General features: G+C 35.5%; 1 protein-coding gene across 1 annotated transcript in view; it reads right to left on the bottom strand.

The window, feature by feature from the left end:
• The window catches only part of MYO16 (myosin XVI), a 358,267-nt gene that overhangs the window by 59,009 nt on the left and 273,736 nt on the right, over nucleotides 1–25,522 (bottom strand). Inside the window, 4 exon segments of the mRNA XM_056502322.1 lie at nucleotides 16,972–17,177; nucleotides 17,421–17,501; nucleotides 21,783–21,958; nucleotides 23,961–24,036. Of these exon segments, the coding sequence (XP_056358297.1) occupies nucleotides 16,972–17,177; nucleotides 17,421–17,501; nucleotides 21,783–21,958; nucleotides 23,961–24,036 (539 nt within the window).

Raw genomic sequence — 25,522 nt, forward strand, 5'->3', positions numbered from 1 at the left:
GGACCTCAAGTGTCCCAGAAGCTGTGGCAGCTCTGGAGTAACATCTGCAGGTAAACTGCTATAGGTCCAAATTTTATCTAGACTTCTAGTTTTGTGCAGCTGCACAGACCCTTGGTACCTCAGTTCTGGAAATATTCTATTGTCTGGCTAAGTCTATACTAGTAAATGGAAAGTGAGAGGGACTGTTTCTCTGGCATGGAAACCATCTGGCAAAACCCTAGTCTGATGATTTATTTATGCATTTAATCTTATGTAATCTTCTATGTTCTATTGAACTTTGTCCCCTTTCAGCAGAGTATAACTATGTCTAAGCTGCCTTCTTTGACTGGTCACTAGCCTGTTCTAGTTCCCAAATTGTGCCCAGGATCTGTTTGGAGGACTGCTGGTAAGAAGGATCCAAAACTTCACCACAGATGCTTGTATTTAGTCTCACACACCAGATCAGCATTAGAAAACCGAGGACAGCACTTTCCCAATATTCCACTAGCTGTATGGTCAAAAAGACATTTCTTTTATGGGTTTCTATTAAGGCTGGGGTCACCTTGTTTTCCCACTTGTATCAACAGGTTTTTCTTGGAAATCTAACATCAGAGGTGTTAGGGAAACAACTGATGGGAAGCTTAGCAACTGCTGACTGAAGCAAAGATGACTGAGCATTGACTCACAATGCATGAAGAAATAGCTGCAAAAGTGGTCAGCCTGAAACTCCCTTACAGAAGAAACCCAAGGAAACATATTTCTCTCCTGACACAAAGCCAAATTAAAATTTAAAAGGTTGAAGTTCTAAGTTTGGCTCAAGTTTTCTTTAAAGACATGCAAATGATAGGATTCAAGAATAGCCAAATATTCCTTACAATCTGTATTATGTAGGATGCCACACAAAAATGATCCAGCCATTTTACTTCAGCTCCTTATGTCTCTGAAATTCCACCACATTATCTTGGAAGTCTATTCAGAGTCCACAATCCCCTTCTTTCTGTTAAAGCAAGCTCTATCTCAGAAAAGGTGGATGGGATATGGTAGTAGAGAAAGAGGAAGCTGTGGAAATTTAACTCTGCCATGAAATTCCTCTGTGGATACAGCAGGACATTTGGAAGGTGATCTGCTTTTCCCTCTTAGACACTGAAAAGCTGAGCTCCTAGCCTGAGTTAGTCACCTTGTTCTCAAAACAGTCTGTGAAGCCACAGGGTGACTTGTTCTATGCATTCTAGATATTTTGACAAAATGAGAAGACATTGCCCTCTGGAGGTGCCTTTCTCCACTGGCCACAGATGGGCTCAGAGAAGTCCAGACTTTCATTCTGGGTGACTGAGAGGAAACTCCCCTTTATGCCTCCTTGTCTGACTGAGCTACTCATCCTGCAGAGTAACTAACAGAGGGTCTAAGAGAGCTTCCTTATTTGTCCTATCCCTGGTTCAAATCTACTGGCTAAGCACCCAGAATGAAAAAGTACCTTTATGTTATCATCTGTTATCAACCGTTTTCAACCATTTCTTGTACAAAGATAAGAAAAACACAAAGTTTGCAGCTATTTTCCAGCCACAATGGTCCTCAGTTTGACTCTCAGTCCAGTTGTACATATACCTGTGTCAATGCCAGGGAATTAATGGAAGTTCCTGAATGAATGGGAATAAGAGGACTACACTTGTTGATGGCAGCTCAGATTTGTCTTGGATGGAAGACATGGTCTAACCATAAGCTTACATAATTTCTTCTGTACTTAGTTTCAAATGAATGAAAAAAAAAATAAACAAAACTTTTTCATTTGAATTGAAAATGAACTCAAATATAAAGAAAGAAATAAAAACTTTCAAATGTGACATTATCAAAATGCAAAATATCTTTTGGGTATCAGATACTTTTTACTGTGGATTGACCTTGTGTTTCCATGTAGGCACAATAATTTAACATCACCTTAAATTTAATCAATCTCAGGAATAACAAAATAACTTATTCTTTTTCAGATTTTATGACAGAAATTAGTAACAAGAATAGGGAAATTACAGTGCAGGCTTTTATAGATAAACTTGAATTACTTGCAACAACGGGACTTGCTTCTGGGGAAATGCAATCTGGGGAGCCTTAGAAACTTGTCCTTACAGAGAATTCTTCCCCTAGCTCTCCAGCCCTAGTTTACTCTGAAGTGAATGAACAATTCTAATAAGGTACCAGGCTTCTTCCCACCAGACAGGTTACACACTTTGCCCTAGTAGATAATGCAGAATGTATTTGTAGGGCTTTAGAGAGGATCCTAAGGAATCCAGAAAGCATACTCAGTGCTACCTTGCTTTATTAAATACATTTCAGCTAACTTGGGCAAGTTATTGGTCTAGACTTCCTTAAGATTCAGTAGAATTGAGTATTCTGGTGTCATATTCCTTACTCTAATATTGATGCTTATAATAGGTCAGATGAATTGTGCACTCTAAGACCACCATGTCTTTCCACTGAATATAACAATGCTCTTGCCTCCAGCCTAGACATCTAATAAAATAAAAATAAAATCTCCTTCATAGCCAGGAAGCTAAAAAAAACCCCCACAGTATTTCAAGGCTAGCTAGAGCAACTCCTTCACTAAGGTATCCAAAATAACATACAAACCAGAGAGATCTAAAGGACTAATTTGAATTAATACCACTCCACTGCCATGTCAAGGCTAATGTACTGTTGATTATGAAGTAAATGCAAAACCTCTTCTACTTACAAGCTGAGAGAGTGAACACTGTTATCAGGGTGAAGGTCTCCCCAGCACCCACCCACATGACATCAGTTGAGAGAAGATCCATTTTCTCCTTTAGCACCCTCCTTGTCCTAACTTGTCATTTTCAGAGGCATAAACAGAAGAAAGACATTTCTGGCTAGACAGGCTCACACTGTGAGCATGTACAGACTGGCCAGGATTCTCTGGTGCTGCAGAAATGTGCTCTGACCTCTCCTCCTTTGCTTCCGAATGATGTGCTCTATCAGAGAAATTTCTGTTTGTTTGGAGTAGATACTGCTGCCAATAGCTTGTGAATAGGGAAAACACAGTTCTCTTGGGTCTTCACAGATAAGGATGTTATCTAATCATTTTCTTCCTCACCTCCCTAAGTGCACAGCTGACAAGATCCAGCAGGCTGTTTTTCCCCAAGACAGAATATTCTGCAGTCAGGTTATGGCACAGTAACCCACAGCAATATTCTAAGGCTCAGCACACTATGTGATTTACACAGAGTGTGCACAAATGGGCTGTAGGGCTGTACTCCCAGTTCTGTATGCACAGCAAATCTTTAAGCACTGGAATAAACACAACTCACTCAATTGCAATAGCACAGTGTGATAGAAGACACTAAGGGAAAAACATGGCAAGAACAAAGGGCAGAAAAACAAGCAGCTCCAAATCAATAGCTTAATAAAAGATGTCTTTGAACTGAAGCCACAGAACTACTTTTGTTGGTTGGTTGTTTTGCTGTTCTTATTCTCAGGTCTCTCTCTTGCCTAATTAAGAAACAAACACAAAAAAATAAAGTTAAAGGTAGCTACTGACTGCAATCCAGTACCCTCAGTAAGAGGATAGTTTCTAATACCACAAGTCAAATCCTTCCTGAAGGAAGCTCCTTCTTTCCATGTCTTTGTCTTGTTGCTTGAAAAATAAAAAACACATATGGCTGGCAGGTAACTGCTTTACGATACTGATAAGTTATGTACTTTCAAGTTTTAAATATCCAAACAGAACTTATGTCAGGGAAAATGAGTAACACTCTTGTCAGTATAATCCATTATGTTGTAGTTTTATTTTCTCTTTCTTTTGCTTACTACAATGTACTCTGTTTTCCAAGGTAAACTGGTATGACTTAAAAAGATCTATTCAAAAGGTAGTGAATAAAAGGCAGCAATGAAAATTAAACTGTGTCTCATATTTGTGCTAGAAGAAATGCAAAAATTACCATCATAAAGGTTCAGGTTGTGCTGTCTTGGTAAAGTCTCTTTTTTCCCTTTCTATACTTCCTTTTCTCTTTCTTTGACAATCATTAATTGTTGATACCTGAAGTATGTAAAAGAAATGAACTTTGTTTGCCAAACTTATGCTTAAAACTCATGATTTTTAGTTCTGTTTGTTTGGATTTAAGGAGGATGGGAAGAGTGGGTTAGGTCATGTTTGTATTTGAAAAGTCTATCAAGTGAGGGCTGAAAACACCTAAAGAGCCTATCTACAGAAGAGAGATTGCCTGAAAAATTTTCAGTAGAAAACATAAAATCAGTGAGAAGCAAAGTATAGGATGGAATTTTGATTAATTTTACCCTTATATAAAGGATACATATTCATTCATTCCTCTTCCCTCTGTTATATTCTTTTTTTCTTGAAGGAGTAACCTAATTATTTTTGAAATATGAGAAACATGGGAAATTCCAGATAATTAGAAAAGAGGAGATAGATAACTATAGTTTCCAAGAAAACAAAAGTGATTCTGTCAATCTTTGTACAATATATATGACATAAATATCTTATTAGAGAGCATAAACATCATGAAGCAAAGCACATATTCAAAAATTTTGAGAGAATAAATCTTTGGATGTAAAGAAGAAAAAGATGCTTTTAGAAATAACAGATTACACCAGACAAACACATTTGGGGCTTCTTTTATAGGACTACAAAAATCCAGTATAAGAAGACTATAAGGTTAATCTTTTTTATGAAAAATTTTGCACCAAGGCTGCTTCATAGAGACCTACAGAAATAATTCAGAATGTTGCAAATGTAAGCATGAAGTGCAATATACCTGAAACAATTAGTAAATATATATGGCAATGAACCAAAACTTCAAAGTACCTGTCTATCATACCAATATTGTTTTTTTAATATCTTAATTGTGATCAAGCAACAGAGTCTTAAGTGACCAGATCTGCAGACCAATAAGTATTAAGGGAAAAAGTATTTTTTTTTTTTTTAATTTTGGAAAGCTAATAATGCTTAAATTGATCTTACTAGAAATTGACTGGTTATTGTAGTTTTACCTGGTTTTTATATATGCCTCTGGATTTTTTTTTTTTTTGGTAAAATATACTCATTTTTTACTTCAACAATTAAAAATTCATTTCCTATTCAAGGAGTCAATAGGGAAATATATAGCATGATTTAATGTGTCTTTGGTAAAAGGAAAATATACTCAGAGTGACAAAAAATCACATGTAACTGAGATAAAAGAACAAAATTTAGGACTAAGAAATAAAACTGGAAGAATACTCAGAAAATCCCCAGAAGAAAATTTTACAGTGACTCAAATGTGAGCTAGCCACTGGTCCAATGTAGAGGTCAGTACAGACTTTTGAGGGAGGGTCATGACTATGAAATCCACTGGATCAAAACACCTGTGCAGAAGCGTCCATTTGGGATGTCTTAATTTAGACTGAATAAAAAGTAAGAAAAATTTCTCAGATAAAGATACTACCTTATGACAGATGATAAAGAAGTTAATTGGAAGAATGATTTCTTTTTTTTTTCCTGAGTTTTATGGGAGTTTTTTGCATTAGGCTTTGTGACCCTTCATCTTTTCTAGACATCTGAATTTCAGTTTCGGAAGAAAAGAAGTAATGAAGACATGTGTGTCTTAGTCCTGAATTATTTATTCATATACTTCCTGTAATTAAGCAGAGGCTTCCTCATCTCAGACAATGTGGCAGCAGAATAGTGAGTAGAATATAAATTATAGTTCAGCTCTTGGGATTAGTGGATTCAACTATGCAAATAAAAAAAATTACAAGTTTGCAACATCTGCTAAAGATTAGCCAAAGATTTACAATACTTTTGAAGCATCTTACTTAAAACTGACATTCTCATTTCATCTTGATAAAGCAATGTAAAACATATTTACTTTAAAAATTGGAAAAAATCACACATTGTCTCAGAAATATGCTAGCATTGAGCAAACAAGGAGCTGTTTTACATCTATAAACATACACATCTGACTCTACCTCAGCAAATGTTTGCATTTAGCTCTTTAGTTATGTAGCTCTTTTCCACTGATAATTACATCTTCATGCATGGGCATCCCACCAACATGCACAAGGGGCCATAAAATGCTTCACTGTACACAGAATATATGGGCTATAGAATAAATTTAAATTTCTTTGTTAACCTGCTCATTTTATTGTGTTTAACATAAAAGTGTCATAGGACTGGTGTCCAGTGAATCTCCTTCCCTTTCTCTACAGACACAGCCATGTGATAATAGGGCATCAAAATCAAAAGTCCTTAAATTGAAACACTGAAGTGGGTTTGTAGAACTTTCCCTCTTAGTCTCCTGGTGACATTTCTATGTCAGTGGCTCACTGTCTGCCAAGAAGGCACTGCCCAGCTCATTGGGAAAGATACTGAGATACTTGTATATTGCAGAAGCAGAAAGTAAAACCAGAGTAAAATGGAAATTGTGATATTTAAGAGAAATACGATTAGATTTGCTGTTCCAGCTAGATAATGCTTTATTTCTTAATTCCTTTTGGTGTTTTTTCTCCTGTGCAATCAGTACTCAGCCAAAGAGGAATGGGAACATATAAAACCCTTCCCACAATACTCACTAGTACCCTAGACAACATTTATTTGGATTATGGGGAAGGATTTTTGGGCCTTTTTAAACTAAATGGCAAAATAGCTTCTCTGTGAGATCATCTCTGCTTCTGCTGTCTTCTGTGGGAGCTTGCCTTGTGCCTCTGAACCCTGTGAGTACAATCAGTCTGGGTACCAGGGATTCTCCTGGCTCTGGATTGTATAATGCTTAGACAAACTGTCCAAAAGCATCATTTTTCAAGATATGCTAAGGTTGTGTGCCAAGAGTGGCCCAGATTCTGCTCTCATTTAGAGTGGAATACAGCTGGAGTAATTCTGCTAAAACAGATGATGTTATGCCACATGACCAAGAAAGCAAAGTAAGGTCCAGTGATTAAGATGCATGAAAGGATTTTACGTGAATGCTTGCCTAGGATTTTGGGTTTGCTCTCAGATATCACCAGTACAAACTGCCTACTATCATTCAGCCTGACTAGAAAATCTAGCTTCAGGAAGTGCCATTCCAGGTTCTTCTGCTGAAGATTAAATGGTTGTAAAGAATATCAAGATAAGGATAAAGAGAAAAAGGGTGCCATGAATATCTGAGTGGAAAAAATTTAACAGCTGCAGAGCCATGGAAAGAAGAAACAGCAGAAGGGTCACAGTTGTTTTTGAGTGTGAGGCAGCTGGACAGCATCCATACAAATCCTATGACCTATACAAGTCCTATGATCATAAAAAAGCAGCACTCAAGATCAACTAATACTTTTCTAAGCATCACACAGACATATTTAATTAAACAATAAATAACAATGAATTATTTTAAAATTATACAGGAAAAAATTAAAAATTAATCTATGTGACAATTTTCACCTTAATCTGATAATTCAAATTTCCTGCATAGTGCCACTGGCTAAAAAAATGTGTTGCATACTAAATTCTTTAAAATATGAGTTTTAAATATATGTTGTTTGTATTAATTTGACAGTAATTCTAACAAGCATTTCCTTAGAAGAGTTTCAATGTACAAGCAATAGTGCAAATATTAGTAATTGATAATATTTTAACAGGTTTATTTCTATGGCAGGCATTTAACTGAATTTCTTACTGCCACACATAAATCTATGTCCATTATCTTTGTCATTATATGATGTCAGCAAATTATGAAGTACTCAATAACAATTTTTGTTGGAACTAAAGGTTCTGAAATAAATTATTAGCTGCTGGTTATAGGCACATTGAACTCCATTTGTGAGATATGGGTCAAGAACTTTCATTATGCTGATTTTTGTACAAATTACATCTATTTTTATAATCAATGCTTTTAGATTAAATCCAGTGCTGTGGTACATATTTTAGTACCTTGTGACAACATTTTTCCATGCTTAGAAATAGCAGAAGTTTTAAAATTCACAGATGTAAAACATGCATAGATTTTTTATAAGGAATATAAGGGTTACTTAGTGATGTAATAAACTTTGTGAAATCTGAGGGATAAGAAATGTCAAGTGCTAGTGGAAAGCAGAGGTGGCACTTAAATCTAGAAATGAAATAAACATTTTAAAATTTCACTGATCTTTACATTAAAATAAAGAAAACCACAAGAGCTGCTGAATCAGTTCAGCCAGAATTATGCTTGTCTGTGTCCAATAGTTTTATGGTTGCCTAAGGAAATAATGTAGTTGTATGCAACTAGCATTGTATGCATTGTATCCAAGTAGCACTGGAGGGAGAACAACACCTTGAGATTCTCACTGAAACAGCCTAAAAACTGGGACATTCTCTATTGCACAACCAACAGACCCTGCAAGAAGCTTCACTAAGTTTTATGCATTCTGTACTAAATGTAATATACAAAATGCTGGAAGATTATTCAGATTGCACACCAAATATTTGAAAGTTGGTAACCATCAGACTTAACTGACCATGTCATCTTTATTTCCCTGTATCTGGCTATTTAATGACCTAATTACATCCTCCTGCTCTAGGGATCCCTTTTCTTGTCAATCTTGTAGAACTGTTAAGTGTATGACAGACATGAATAATTCAACTGGCTTCAATAGTTACACACATTTACACATTTGTAATTGCTTTAGCAAATGAGGGTTGCATTATAAGATTCTGAAGATGCCCAGCAAACAATGCTGATATTTATTTTTTGCCTTCAGAATACAGCTAGATGCCTTCTGAATAAAGTCAGGTGTCTGGCCTCTCACTGAAAACTCCAGTCAAAAGAAAAATTCTTTTCCCTTATAGTCAGTCATTTGTGCACCCTCAGTAAGCCCAAGAAACACCAGTAGCTTTACCATACACACAGTCCAAACTCTGTGACTTGTAACATAAGGACTGACACTTTGAATTTAAGTACTACTTCTGTGGGCTAGAGAACTGATGATGCTGTGGTATAGCTTCAAAAACTGCATTTGTCTCAAATCTAAAATGTTGTTCTCTGATTATTTATAGAGGCTGTTACAAAGCATGAATTCTTTACCCTGTCATAGAATGGAGCTACAGTGAGTCTGGGAAATACCTGCAAAAATGGATAAACCCAAGGCAATTCAGTTGAATTCCATCCTAAAAGTGTCCACTTTTCTTTACACCCTACAGATTACATTCTGGTTAATTAAGCAAGTCACACAGGATATAAAGTTATCTTGTGCATTCCTTGTTTCTAAAATATCAAAAAGGACCTAATGGAGACAACGGGGCTAACAAGCCAAATAGATACAAAGAACAGAACAGTCCATCTACAGTGAGACTGCATGGAAAGAGCTATTTAGTTTTTCCATAATATGAGTAGCCTGGTAACTCTGGCTACACTATCACATTGTACAAGTAGATTTGAAATGGTCTGTAACCTCTAAAACAGTCCCACATACCTAGTTACATCTCAGAAATTCCCCAGGGTGATTTATTCCAATTCTAGGCTTGTCAGGGACAATACCAGAGCATTCTGGATTCTGGTCATCTCCTACAGTATAATCAACTCTTATCAGTAAGGTTTCAAGAGGAATTAGTAATTTAGAGTAACTCTGTGCTGTAAATGATCCCAAACTGGGTTCTCCTATGCAAAAGGTTTGTAAGAGGAAAAGAACAAATAAAAGCTGAGGGTAGAAAAAGGAAGAGGGGGCTTTCAGAGTGATGGTGTTTGTCTTCCCAAATCATCATTATGCATGATAAAATACTTTCCTGGAGATGGCTGAACACCTGTCTGCCAATGGGAAATAGAGAATGAATTCTTTATTTTTCATTTCTCTCTATTCAATTGTTTTTATTTCAACCTATGAGTTTTCTGACTTCTCTCCAAATTCTCTCCCCCACCCTGCTGAGGAAGGAATGAGCTAGTAGCCACGTGGGGTTGAGCTGCCAGCTGGGATTAACCAATGACACTTCTTTATCCAAGTGCTTTATTTGGGGTGCTGGTGGATGAGAGGCTGGACATGAGCTGGCAATGTGCATTTGTAGTCCAGAAAGCCAACAGTATCCTAGAATGCATCAAAAAAAATGTGTGAGCAGCAGGTCAAGGGAGGTGACCTTGCCCCTCTACTCTTCCCTTGTGATTCCCCATCTGGAGTGCTGTGTCCAGCTCTGGGGTCCTCAGAACAGACAGGCAGTGACCTACTGGAGCAAGCCCCAAGGAGGGCTATGAAGATAGTCAGAGAACTGTGTAAACAGGCTGAGGGAGCTGGGGTTGTTCACCCTGGAGAGGAAAAGGCTCTGGAGTGACCTTACTGTGGCCTCCCAGGAATTAAAGGTGGCCTACAGGAAAGCCAGAGAGGGACTTTTGATAAGGGCAGGAAATGACAGCACAAGGGAGAATGGCTTTAAACTGAGTGGAGGCAGGTTTAAATTAGATATTAGGATGAATTTTTTTGCAGTGGGGCTGGAAAGGCTCTGGAACAGGTTGCTCAGAGAAGCTGTAGATGCCTTATGTCTGTAAGGTATAAGGCTTTATGCCTTAGACCTGGCATCCAAGGCCAGGCTGGGTTTGGCTCTGAGCAACCTTTTATAGTGGAAGGTGCCCATGGCAGGTCATTTGGAGCAGCATGATCTTTAAGGATCCTTCTAATTCAAACCATTCTGTGAATCTATAGTAATTACCAAAATTCTCAAGGACACAGACAGTTTGAAAATCTGAGTTTTGAACTTCAAGGATGACCTTCTCTCCTCATGGGGAGTTTGTCATTACCAAGTTTATGAATTTGTGTTTAAACTGCCCTCAAAACTGATGATTTTAAGATACTTAATTTACTCACCTTTGCTTGCATTCTGAAAGAAAGACAAAAATGATTACCCTCAGTAAGAAATATCACTTCCAGCCCTAGGTCTGAAGCAACAAACTCTACAATGCAAGACTGCCATTTGATAGAAATTGATATCATTACATCCACTTTAATGAAATACTGCTTTTGTAGCACCAGCCAGATTACTTCTTCCTCCCCTTGCAAAGATTTAAGGTATCATGGCACCCATCAGTGTAGTGCTCTATGAGATTATTGGTACTGCATAGCAGACAATAAAGTAGAAAGGGCCTGTGTGATGATGACCTATCACTTTGCAATCTGCTCTGTACATCATTCTCACTGATGATCTAACTTGCTCATGAGACTCTGAAATGTTCTGCTGACTTTTTAAATTCAAAAATTACATATTATAAAACATTATAACTCCCCAGCTTTCAAGAAGAAAAAAAGGGAGAGGGGAAAGAACGAGAGAGAGAAGTGGACAAAAAAATACTTCTGGACAAAGGGAGTCTAGATATACAATGATGACTCACACATATGATTTACAAACAAAAACAACACATCTGTGCAACACATCATCAGCTAATAGCACAAATTTGGTGAAAATATTGCAAAAGCTATTAGAAAGAGCTTTATAGGAAAAGGACAGACATTACTTGACAAAGCAATGACATCAGCATTAACATAATCTTTCCTGAGAAAAAAGATATCACTTCAGAATGATCTCTAAACAAAGTCAATTATTTGAAAGAGTTCATAATAATTTAGTCTCTGAAGCACTAAAATTTTGATGTAAAGACCACTACTAGAGCATTTCCTTATCAATGAATGCTGCCCTGACTAGAAGTACAGAATTCAGAATCTTCAGTTCAGTGTAGCTTGAAAAATAAATTAAGAACTTCATACTAAAATCAGAAGAAAACCTGTAATTAGAACAGTCATCAAACATACTTGTTTCACCCTCACTGTTATGACTACAATAAGAATCCATTATCATTGTGTTCCATACTCTTCCTTCCTAATACATCTTATTAAAATGGATGTTATGCCATGTTAAGTTACCTTAAAACAAAAAAAAATCATCAGAATATTAACTCTTTATTTCCTTTTTTTTTTTTTTTAATAAAACTTACAGTTGGTGATTTAGATATTTTACCTTATTCATATAGGAGAGTAAGGTTAGGTTATGAAAGGAGGGAGAAGAAGGAGAAAAAGAGAAGAAGATGGATAAGAAAGGGGAAGGGAAAGAAGACAAGGAGAAGGATGAGAAGGAAGAAGGTATGACACCTCCAAACCAGCATCTGACCCTGCCTTAACAGGATAAATTACTTATAAAGCTTCTTGGCTGCATTAGTATAAGTAAGACTAAGGATTAGATTGGTGCAATTTGAGTAATATTAAAAGATTATTAGAAATAGTAAATCATAATATTCTCATGATTTAGCTCTTCTTGCAACAACACTCCAAGGAATGTCTACATACAGCCTTCATCTTCTCCTTCAGGCTATGACATTTTCTCTGCTCTTCCTTGAGCAGCCACAGAGGGCAGGATGGGACCTCCATATAGAAAACACAAGGATAAACTGATAGAATTAAACCCAGGAAAGACCAACTCAAAACCTGAGAGACAGTATTGAAATTCCAAGAAACACTAAAAAAAAAGTGCAGAACTAAATGCAAGGAACAGCAGACTAGAATTTAGGCTTTCTGAGCAACATGATTTTTGCCAAAGAAATCCTGCCATTCTCACTGCTAAGTGGAAATCTCAAATTGCTTATCAGTTCCAATAATCCAGAGAGGTTATCCTGAGCTTCAAGAGCTCTGAGTGTTTCCTGTAAACTGGCAGGGAAGGCTGACACAGATGCTCCTTTAAGGACCTGTGTAACTGGACCTAGGCAGTGTCCCAGACACAAGACACATGGGACATGTGAACCTCAGTTTCTGAATTCTAAATTCTAAATTCTTCCTTGGGCAAGGAAACTGAAATACAGAGAGAGAAAAGAACTGTGTGTGGTTCAGCAACTTGGTGAACAACATTAAAGTAGAAAGAGAAAGAAGGAATTAATTTAATTTCTATTTCAGTTCAGAGAACATGGAGTGTTTGTAGAGGAGGATGGTGCCAATATAAAATTGTTCAGAGGGAGTGAAACAGAGAATCTTACTGCCTCACTTTTACCTGAACATCCCTGAACAGCTGTATTCTTGTACTTTGCTGAGGTCACCTCATGGGTCTTTGATCACTATAATTACTTTAAAAAATTTATATTCTAAATGGCTTTTCTATTTCTTCCCTGAGCACACCACGTGAGGTGAATGGCACAAAAGTCAGCCAGGATCCATTTTATTAACTGATGCAAAGAGATTAGATTCTAGATATTAAGCTTGTATAACAAGGCTCTGTTTGTGCCCCAGAGAGTTTCTGAGCCCTTTTGTTCTGCACTGGAAACAGAGCAGACACTTGATACTTATTTTTCCTATTCCATGGCACCAACTACCAAAACCATAATAAATTACTGTTTATACTAATGGGCTTTTTGTATATCTCATTCTAAATTAGATATATTTTAAATTGGAATTATTTAAAATCAGATATAATTTCAAACAAGATATCAAAGCACTACATACTGGAAAGAAACAGCCATTTGCAGACAGTTGCTAATTCCATGGCTATTTTACTGCTTTCTTTCTTCCACAAAAAAAAAAAATACATTTTAGGATATTTTACCTGTGTGTACAATTTGGGCTGCAAACTGGAAACTTTAAACCCACTGCCTTGATTTAAAAAGCAAAGCTAGAATTTAAAAATATAGTACATTGAGAACCACTCTGAAAATATTAAGCAAAATATATGGGTAAACTTTTCCAGGAGTATAAAATGTGTGTTCCTCAAGGTTTTCTGTTGTTAAGATAAGGTAAAAACTGATCCCTGTCTCTCTGCTCACAGAGCTTGAGAAATTGAGCCAACAGTGCAGGGAAATTCAGCAGAAACACTGCATCTGGAGTTGGCAAATCTGGTGAAATCATATATGATTTCTTAATTATTCTATTTTTACAGGATTCAATAGCATCTGAACTTATGAATTCTCATTTTATTATATATTCATTGAGAAGTGTCACAGTTTCCATTTAATAATGAGAATTTTCACAAGATTTCTATTCTGACCAGCAAACCTTGGTGATTGAGGGGTTCACCTCACAGCTGTCAACTTATATTTTGATAAGACAGAACCAGTAAATCCAAAAGGATAGCAACAGAAATAATGATTAAGCTTTGTAGCTCAGGAAGATATGCTCTTGCAAAATATGGCATTTCTTTAGCTACCCTCTCATTGTAGGAGCTCAAATGTAACTTATAAATAGGTTAAAGACAAGTGATATTAATCCCTAATTAGATAGCACTAGAAATTTATTCAGATTCATCCAATTAAGAATGTATTGCTACTGTCTGATTGCTGGGAGAATATGGGTTTTCCAATATTCCATCCCTTTGCCACAAAATCCCCTAATTCAAACACCCCATCTTCTTAAAAGCCAGCAAAAAAAAAAAAAAAAAAAAAAAAAGTGGTTCATTCTGACCACATCACCTATATGATAAGGAAGATTTAAAAAGTAAATGTACAAAAACTGCAGATATGGTGAGGGAGGATAGCAATTCCCTATCTTTTGGGAATTCAGGTTGGGATTAGGGCCACAAATTCTCTTTAGAATACTAGACACACCAGTTTGACAGCAAGGGAAATAAAAATTTGAAAGGTAAACCTCTCCATCACCTTCAGCCTATATGGAAATATGAAAATCAATGAATAGTAAGAGAAGACCAGAGTTTGGCTGAACAGTCAACAAAATTAATACAGTTAACAAAAAGTCACCAAAACTAATTATCTGGTTTCTAAAAATATCCTGTCCAGTCACCAAGACAATATAGAGATGTAGCACAAATGAAGGTTTTTTAGGAAACTTTTTGAGAAGTAACTCATAATCTCTGAATTCAGTATTTCTTTCTTACCTGCAGACTTCAAAAAAATACAGCATTAAGTACTTTTGAAATGCAGTCTAATAATGTATTTTCTTCTTGAAAATTTCATACTTTTCAGCCAATAAAATAAAAAACCAGACACATTCTTAAACTATTAAATGGAAAGAATTATCCAAATACACTGAATGTGAAGATAAACTTGTCATGGTGATTGAAGTGAAAAATTCACTCCCCTGCAAAGAAAGATAAGCTTTGGCCTGTGTGGCATAGATGGCTACAATAAAAAGTTTGACAATGCTGATGATCTCTTTTCAATTATTCTGGACCAAGGGCTCTGTATTTCTATTTATATACAAATCAAAAAATTCAGTAGTATTGAGAGATTGTATGCAGAGTGATTATTACTAAATTATGAGTAGGTTTAACATATATTCACAAAGAATATTATAAAATGAACTTCATTTTTGGCAACACCATGATAGCCCCATCACTGTTTAATTCATTTTATGTATAACAATAAAATTATCATGAACTGGTGCAAAAGTGACAGGGGCTCAGCAGCAAAAAACCTGCAAAGATAATTCATTGTGGAGGAAAAGTGATAAAGATGCAGAGTAACAAAACAAGAACACCTTTAAGTAGTAGCATAAATATTGCTGGCATCATATTGTTGAGGTTTTTTGCTATTCTTGTCTTATTCTTGTTACCACAAATAAATATTTATTGTGGGACACCAGAGGTCCTCTAGACTTTAATGTAAAAATTTGTACTAGGGAGGCACTTGAAGATGTGGATGAAAAAGAGTGAATTTACATTTTTAACCAAACTTCTCAAAATTAAGGAAATATGTCAGACTTGTGCCTATACAATTAACAGTGCCATTCTCTGGCACCGAAAATTAACTGTATACACATGGTTAATTTCCTTTACCCTCCAAAAGAGAGCAGCAACCTCCACATTGCCCACCAGGATTGATCCTAGGCCTGTGCTAATTCCCAGCCTGCATCTGGGAATTGCAGTGGAAAAGGCTGGGTGGCAAGGAAGCAAATATCTGCCAGAAATCACAGTGAGGATCTAACAGCAGGAAGAGTTTTGGCACTGTGCTCATGTGCCTCGAAGGTCCAGTTCAGTTATACAGAAATGTCTTGTAGAGACTGCCCATACAACTTCAGAACATTTTCCCAAATCTCCCATTATGTGAATCTTCTTCTCAACCAGCCTGCCCAGCCTGATTCACACTGGGGGATGAATACTGTGGTGGGACACAGACAGTTTATTTATGAAAGAGATGGAATTACAAACTCCTATATTCCTGTACGAGTGTAGGAGTTTATAATTCAAACTCAGACTCACTGTTTGAATATTTACAGAGGAAAAAACTTTCAGCCCAAGCAGTAACTTAACATCCACAACTTTTTCCAAGAAGACAACTGAAAGTTGTGTGTAAGCAGCTGATATTCCCATGCTGTTTTTCACATGTCAAATAACACAAAGGCCAGATCATGACTGGTTGATATATATCAATCAAGGAGAAGAACATGCAGAGAGAAAGAACTTGTCTTGAGTGCATGAGGCTGCCAACAAATACTTCTTGGGCAAGACAGTCCTCTTTCTTTCCTGAATCTTTTGAGAATACTGAACTGGGATGGGGAACAAGAGTTTGCCTTCAGACAGAAGCAAACCTTTTTTATCTTTTCACATGAATTCAATATGTCACTGATTTCTAACAACAATAATAAAAATGAAGTTATGGCATGAGCATTAGTACCTCATAAATAAATCCTAGCCTATTAAATACAAATAATGAACACATGACATCTATACCTAGAAAGCTGAAAAATTGGACTACTTCTCCTTTTTAATTATCTACAGACAATATGCAATATTTTATATTTTTTACATAATACAAACAGCATAAATGGTAAAAAAGAGCTTTTTCATTATGTCATACCTTTAAAACTTAATTTTTCTGATGATCTTTATAAATATATTTTTGTATACCAATATAAATTTTATAAATTCATAAATTTACAAATGTATTTCTAAATTTCATAATTGGTTCAATTTAAAAGTAAAATGTCTACACCCCTTGCAGGCAGACAAGATTTCCTCAGAAAAAAGTCTGAGAGACTCATAAGCTAAAGAACATTGCAAGCACTAACAGCACACAACAGAAGGCTTTGTACTGTAGGTAAGAAAATGGTTTTGTGAAATTTGAAAGAATTTACCTTGACAAGAAATCTGTGAAGGTGAGACGTACTGGATACCCATGCCGTATAATTTTGATCATGTCTAGGACACCAATATACTGCAGTTGAGCAGACACATAAAAATTATCAAAAGTATCTGGTAACTTGTTGTTGTTAGGTTTTATACAATGAATGCAATGTGGTGTGCAATTCTGCAGCTTCCCAATAATATCTGCAAGTGATTTCTGGGGGAAAAGAAAACAAACAAATGATTATCAATCATTCTTGTGCAGCTAAGATTCTTGTTCAACACATATGCTATTCCTAAATTTTTAACATAATTTTCTCAAAAAGATTGACCATGTCATACAAGTGATTTTCTCAAACAGGATTTTTCTTTTGTCCATTGCTATCTGCAGAGGGTAATCCTGCCTTTAAAAAATCTAGAGATTCTTTTGCACATTTCTGTTCATAAGATGTTCACTGACCCTGAGCTGTATTGCCACAGTGGTTGGGCCCCCTCGTTCCAGTCTCTGCAGAAATGAGGATGTTCCTTTCTTTTTCAACAGCTGTGAAAGAGAACACACACAACAATTTTATCTCAAAATGTGCAGTACACCTTTATTGTCGTTGCAATTGACTAATGAAGGCAAAAAATTGTAAAAAACCTGTGCCATAGACAAGGATTGAGTTTCACAAAGAAATGGGAAGTGGATAAATATCCTCAGGCATTTGCAGAGCCATGACTGGTGAGTAAGTTCTGATTCCAAAAGGAGCTACACACATTATAAAAGTAATATACCTTTTACAAATAACTGGGCAAATCAGTATGTTTTTGAACTCTGTGGCAGAAGCAGGACTTGTGCAGTTAGTATCCACAGAGTCTAGAAGTAGCATAATTCTGTAACTCTGTAAGAAGGTGGCTTATGTCTTTGGCAGATGTTTAAGTCAGTAAATTTAAGAGCAGAGCTAATTTAAAAAATCTTGACAGCAAACCAATAATATAAATATTTTTAAAAACACTTCTCATTTCTTCTTGCACATGTGAATACTGTTAAACTTTTCTTTTTAAACACATTTTCACCAATTAGAGACATAAATATTAATAAGTCCGTATCTCATTAGAACCAAGGTTACCCCATACATGAGAATTGGGAGGGGAGAATGAATTTATTTTTTACTGCTCTATTTCCAGTCTTTGAGACTAAAATAGTAATAATCATACTAAATATAGTATCCCAGAATTTAGGGTCTTTCGTTAAACTTTCTACAGAAAGGCTGGCAAAATTACTGCATTTCAGGATTTGGCAAAGCTGTGAGATTTAAACCCCCTTATCAATGACAGCCTCTTCACCTTTGACTCTCCATTGACTTTCTTCAGTCCACTTAGCCCATAAAAATCCCTTTCTATTGAGTCAGCATGTTCTGGCCTGCTCCTTTTTTCCACTTTTATCAAAAAAGTGTACATCTTCTCAACTTGGCCCATTCAAGCCAAATGGCATTAAAAATATTGTAGTGCAAGCAATTTTCTACTTCGATGCTAAACTTTGGAGCTCTTTTGAATTTTACTTACTAGGATGCAATAAGATTTTAAAGGCAAATTCACCCTCAACTTTAAAACTAAAAAGTAAGATAAATCTGCTTGTTCTAGTTTTTCTCATAAAAAAAATAAAATCACTAGCATGCCAATGACACTTTTCAGTTAAAGTTTACAAAACAATAGGAATATAACCAAAATAGATTTTTCTCCACCTTACGGATAATGCTGTCACCCCTCTCTCTCAATATTTAAATCAATAGTTCAAGATTATTTCCAGAATTAGTGAGAGATCCAAGAGCAGCACTTTAGATACTAAAATTCCTGCTTGCTCTCCCATGTTACATATGACTACTCATGGGAAAGAAATACTTTCTTCAGAATGAGAGAGAGAAAATGAATGAAAAATGAAAAAAAGACAAAGACAAAAAATTAATTTAATTCAAACTCTCCACACTTGGACATCTTTAACCTTCAGCTATGGGCTAAGGAAAAAAGGATATATCACCCAAGCTGTACCTCTCTATTACTCTCTAATATACAGCTTTACATTGGAATATCTCACATGTCTAATCTACAGAAAGAAAACCCACATATATGTATTTTTGTAATCACTGTTCAGAAGCTATAATCTCCTCAAAAATCTCTAAAGACTTCTGCTGTATAAACTCTGAAACAATCCAATTCTTCCAAAGTAACTGAGGGGAAGACAACAGAACCAAAATATGCACCATGATAAGATTAGAGAAAAAACTGTGGAGCAAGAATTGATGTGAGCAAGAGTCGTGAGAGTGTCATTGAAGATTTATTTTATTTGAAAAAGTTACATGATTTTCACAAGTCACAGGGTCTTGAGCTGGCATCCCCAAATTCCTATGACTCCTTACGTGCTCCAGCTTCTGGCCAGCTAACAGATCTGTTCATGTCTATCTTAGAATGGATGCATTGCTGCCTTGGATCCTACCCTGCCAGCATTAGTGCAAAGAGGCAGACTATCCTCACTTGAGCCAGCATGCTCAAGAAAAGAGTCATTCATGGAAAGGCAAACAGATACATGGCCACATAGAGACATTTATAATTTATAACCTAGCAATTAGCTAGGATTGCAGTGACAAGATGAAAGGGGAGGGGACTCACAACAAACTCCTATTTAACTTTCTCTCCTTCCCTTCCCTGGATTTGGTGGAGTCTAGGTGACTGCCCATACACAGCACCATGTGTACCTTCCATTGTATGTTTCCCACTGCCTACAGCATGATGTATGTTGTGACCCAAATTTCAGATATAAAAGCAATGTCCGTCTATGCTTGATAATTTTTGCCTTAATGTTCCTCCTTCTCCCTCTCCTCTTTTCTATTTTTTTCCTTCTCTTTGTTGCCTTTAACTTCTGGATAAACTCCAATAAAAATACAGTGGTTACGATTTTCCAACAGATAATAATTTTAATTTTAGGCTGACAAGAAAAATCCCCTTACATTGCATTTGCAATTACAGTAATAAAATAACAAACCCAACATTTTTTCAGTCCATCAAAGCACGTGTTCAGGGCTATACTGAAAAAGGAAAGGAATTATTTGGGACAGCACAGTCACAGATGTGGCCTTGATCCACAACTTAGAATTTAAGCACTTACCTACTTCCAGCTCATGTATTGAGTGCCTATTTCAAAAAAGACAAGTGTTGCTTTTCAGTGGAACAGCTTAGATTCCTAAAGTTCTGCTCCAGTCCTGCAGGGCAGCACAGTACCTTGCTCAAATTAGGCCACCTTAAAGTGTTCTGTCTCACCTGCACAGCTCCTCTCAAAGCCTGTGTTTGAGAAGCAAAGCCATCCTTGTCTCTGCAGACAGATGAAGGATGAAGTTCTTCCCACCTTCCAACTAATGACTAAAAGTTCACAGCATTCTCACTGAATCTGAATTTTCTGACTTCAGAGATCATGCTTCCCAAAGGAACTGAATGTCTTCTGTCTCTCCAGAGAGTAACTACAGGTTAAATGCTACACTGGACATGTCAAAACCAGCATAATTTCAGAGATCCCAACTGTGCAGTGTCTTGCCCTGGTTTGATCAGGCTTCTAACTCAGATATGCTTTTCATATTTCCTCCCATGTATGAGACTTGGATCTTTTTCATGTCCTTAGGAAGCTTCCTCTAGGAAGCTATTACTACAGTGGAAAGGCACCTAAAGGCACCTTGTAATGTCTCAGCTGTTTGCTAAATATAGCCTTAAACCAACACCATTCACTTCAACTTAAATTTTTCCACTGAGATTACTGACAAGAACAGTAGTTAGGAATTATGCTGTTATCAGCAGGGGGACTATAAGGAAAGTCCCATTGCTATTCTATGGATGTACAAAGCCTTCCACAATGACACATGAGAGCAGGCTCCTTAATCCCATGACAGAATCAATTTTATGCAGCTGTAAACCAAAAATAGAGTTGTAAGACTCAAGAAGCCTGGTGAGGCAGCTGACGTATTGTGAGAAGTGCTTCTTCTTTTCTAGAAGGATAAATTCCAAAGCTCTGTTATGAATTAACTCAGTAAATCACATTATTTCCTTCCAAGAGAGATGTTTCGTGTGACATGAACAATTAATTTTCTGATAATCTTCAAAATTTCTCCCTTGCTCCCCTCTCTTTTTGTTTTGGTTTGTGGTTTGTTTGGGTTTTTCTTTTAACTTTTTTGTCTGACTTACTTGCAGAGAAAGAGATAAGTTCAAAAATGAGGCATGTTTGATTTGATTTGATTTCAAATTGACTGGGAAAATTTTCATGTAAGCGACCACTTAAAATAATAATGTTGGCCAAAATTTACATTTGTTCTTCATAGAAAACCACACAAAACTGTATTTAGCAAAGTAGAAATCTTCTCATGTTGCCATAAAGACATTAAGATTTTATTTTTATACTTCCTATGTCTTAATTTACTCAACTATTCATCATAAAGTCTTTCAAGGAGACAAAACAAAGAAGTTTTCCTATACAGAAAAAATTAGTAAGACTGCATTCACTGCTAATAAGCCCTAGAACCAGGCAATCATGGAATGATTCAGGCTTGAAGGACCTTGTCATCTTGTTTGACCTTCTGCTCAAAGAGTCCAAGAAAGAGATTCTTGAACCAGAATTATTAGTGTTCATAAATCAGAACCTTTTCTCACTTTTGCTGCCTTAGTGTTGATACTAAGTTATTAAATTATTTTAATAGCGTAATGATTATAGAGAATGAAATAGAGAACAAGATGATTTCAGAAATGACAAAATAACAGAAAAATCTTGAAGGAGCTAAGAGTGAAAAGAATCCTAAGTTCTTACCTTGCTGAGTTCAATATACTTCTTTGCTTCTCCACTTGCACAGGTTACAGATGTTTTTTTACTGAGCAAAGCTGCTTTACACCCTTTGATTTTAAGGGAATGATATGGAGGAACAAGTGATCCAGTTTGTGTCAGCTTGGACTGGAACAATTGATTGATGACCACATTTTCACTAGCTGGACATAAAGAAAGAAAAAAAAAACCAAATGCGCAAAGGTAAATATACGATTATATATATTATATATATATTTATATATTATATATGAATTATATATGAATTATATGAATTAAGATGACCATGATAATTACATGCTGCTTGTACTGCCACAGCACTAATAAGTGTTAAGAACTTGTGTGATACATCCTTAACTATGCTGAACTCTTGTAAATTTTTTTTTAAGAACTAGAAAACTGGCATTATGATCACATCCATCATCTGAATTAACAAAAACCCCAGAAAGATGAATCGGATAAGTATAATGAATAATAACTTAGCATAGAAGGTAAAAATCTTCAGTTTCCTCTTTAATAACTGTTTACAGGTTTCTTACTATATGATAAATACAATAGATTTGTTTCCCTTTTTCTGTGAAGATTACTATTCCTTACTTAACAAGAACATTAAAATTATGAAGAAGATATGGAAGCAGATAACTGAAATTATTTCAGCACAATTGGTGGGCTTCAGCAACCATATGTTTAAAATGCAAAAAGTAGGATTAGGACAGGCACAGAAATGATGCCTTTCAAATTAACACAGATACATCCTATGTCAACAGTCTCTTCTGATGATTTTCCAGCAGGTATGTTCCACATACACATATATACAAATAATTTTAATATATTATATTTAAGATATTAATATATTAAATATATTTAATATATTATATATTATAGTCAAAAGTTTTGATTGAGGAAATAAAATTCAATGAAAATCAAAGGAAGCATGCACCTACTCAACTTATGGAACTAACTCTAAAGCCTAAGGTTTTAAGCCTAAATCACTCAAAAAAGAAGGAACTTAGCTCTTAAATGACTTGCATGTTTGTAAACATTCTGCTCGCAGAATTTTTCCATTACCTATAATTGTTATTATTATGACTCCTCAGTTGTATATATACTTAACCTCATCATATTAAACTTTTTATATCCAATCCTCCATTCTTGCCTTTTAACACCTGCATAGCTGACTACACAAAATAGCAATGAAAGTACAAAAAAGGACCATGAGAGAATGGAAGAATGCTCTCTCTCGTTGAATGTGCTGGAAGTTGTCATACCTTCTCTTTGGCAGATTATCATTATCCAAACATCTCAAAAACTACAATCAATAGGCTTATAGTAAAGATAATTTCTTTAATTTCTTTCTTTATTTGTAATGTACACTTGTGTCTAAAATGCATCAATTATTTTACTAGGGAGTTGGCTAATTTTACAGTAAAATGGCTAAAATGCAATACATTTTAACAGCAGGATTCTATTTCTAAGGAAATAAATACAAGTATATAATATATTAACTTAAAAACACTACAGTGATTGTAGAAAAAACAAATGACACTAAGGATGCACTGGCATTTCCCTGAGGAAAATGTTTTGATTTTCCTCTCCAGAAAGGGGAAATGAGAAAGGTTTTCATTAATCCAATAACAATTCATTAGTTATGATTAATTAATTAATTGGTTTCATTATTATTAGGCATAATTATGCAATATGCACACAGAAAAGCATTTAATTTTGCATTTCAATGAACATTTATATCTATTCACTGAAAAACATAAGAACGCCCACAAGTTACTTCTTTTAGAAGGATACTCAAGCTGTGGAGCACATCCCACTGCAGTCTCTAGGATTTTGGGAGCCTAATTTCCTTCCCCTATTTTCTGAGTTTTATTTTGGCTTTAGTTCATACTCATTATCTTCTGTAAGTCATTCTCACCCATCACATTACACCTTCTTGTTTTTTATATCACATGATAAAGATGCTTTATGTTCATGAATCTAAAAGCTTTTGTACTAGAGAAAATTTCAAACACTACTGTACACAAATCCTTGATAAAGATGAGGGTGACTTTTTTACTGAAAGTAAGTATCACTATCTCTTAAAACTAAAATGAAAATTAAAATCAAGTCATAATATCTTGATTTCTAACAACGGTAATGACAAAAGCATTTACTTACTTTTCATTACAAATATGAGATTTTGTGAAAGGGAATCTTTATTTTTTTCTATTGCCCCAGCAATTTCATATGTAACCTATAATAAAATATTGTGACATCATTAGTAATGACCAATGCATCTTTTAAAAATCTTACAGCAATAGAAAAGAAGATATGTTTTTTTCCACACTACATTTAAAGGCTGGCACTGGGTAGTATCTTCTCTAAATGCCTACAATGCTGAGCAAAAGAACTGGTTGTTGAACATCATGTGCCTCTGCAACTACACAGAAATTTCACTGGATTGATTTTAAAACATTTCCACAATGCAAGACTTTGAATTAATTATGTACTGTAAAGCAGGAGACAGTGACCTAAACAATGCTTTCCCAGGTCACAGATCTCCTTGTTGATTGGAAAACTGTTCCCACCAACCATGACAAAACAATCTGAGTCCAAACACACACTCAGGACAAGTTCCAACGACTGATATATTCTTTGGAAAAAAGTTCAGTCAATAGGTTATACACAAATCCCATTTACATTTCTAACAACTACACCCATAAGGATTTTGGGTCACCTCAGTTGCCTGATGACATGATTTCAATAATCGACAGCTGGATTATCCCTACATCTGTCATCTCATTGCAGATAAATTCTTACACATGTGGTAGACACTCTAAAAACTGAGCAAAATCCAAGTTCTAGCCAGAGGTGCTGAGGGTATATCCAGAATGAAGATTTACAACCAAATGTCTCTTTTAATACTGAAGATACTGTATAGAAAAGGAGCACTAAGATAAGAAAGCAGTTGTATTTTTGCAGTTTTTAAACTCTGTATGGGGATGGAAGAAAAGCAATTAATTTACAGACTTCAGATATAAGAAGCTCTGGCTTGCACAGTAGTAGAACACAAAGGGAATTTTTAAGTTAGAAAGAAAGAAAATTATAGATTTCAGTACTTGCATGATTAGGCAGATATTAATGGGAACTTAGAATACAGTTCAGTTTTATTTCCCTTGGGACCATGTTTCTATCTAAAGCCTTCTTTAAATTTTTGTATTGGATCTATATCTTAAACCCCTTAGGTGTTTGGGAAATTTTATCCTTGTACATTTAATAAAGCCATAAATATATAATTAAGATTAGCAACACTAATCAGTGCATTAATTTTCCATTGGGTCATTTGACAATTATGCAATGCTCTCTTGCTCACAAAAGAAATTATGTGACTTGGAAGTGTATAATCCTTTAGAGTGAGTAATTGTCAAATGATGTAATTACTATGGTGTCTGACATGAACAAGGTATAACAAGAGAATTATGGTTCTTTTCCATGACAGATGCAATGTTATATATTTTCTAATTACATTTCCTAAGAACATACAACACAGTTAACAACTATTAGAATACTTTAGGTATATTATTAAATGCTTTTAGTGCACTCAACATAAATGTTGTACCATATTGGTCCATAAAAGGTAATTAACAGAACTTATATGACAAATTCATAATGCCAGTTCCTAATTGAGTGTCTTGAGCTTCGACTAAATTAGAAGAAGAGAATTATTATTGGTGGGAAGA

Source organism: Oenanthe melanoleuca, chromosome 1 (assembly GCF_029582105.1).
Source record: "Oenanthe melanoleuca isolate GR-GAL-2019-014 chromosome 1, OMel1.0, whole genome shotgun sequence".
NCBI classification, from domain to species: Eukaryota; Metazoa; Chordata; class Aves; order Passeriformes; family Muscicapidae; genus Oenanthe; species Oenanthe melanoleuca.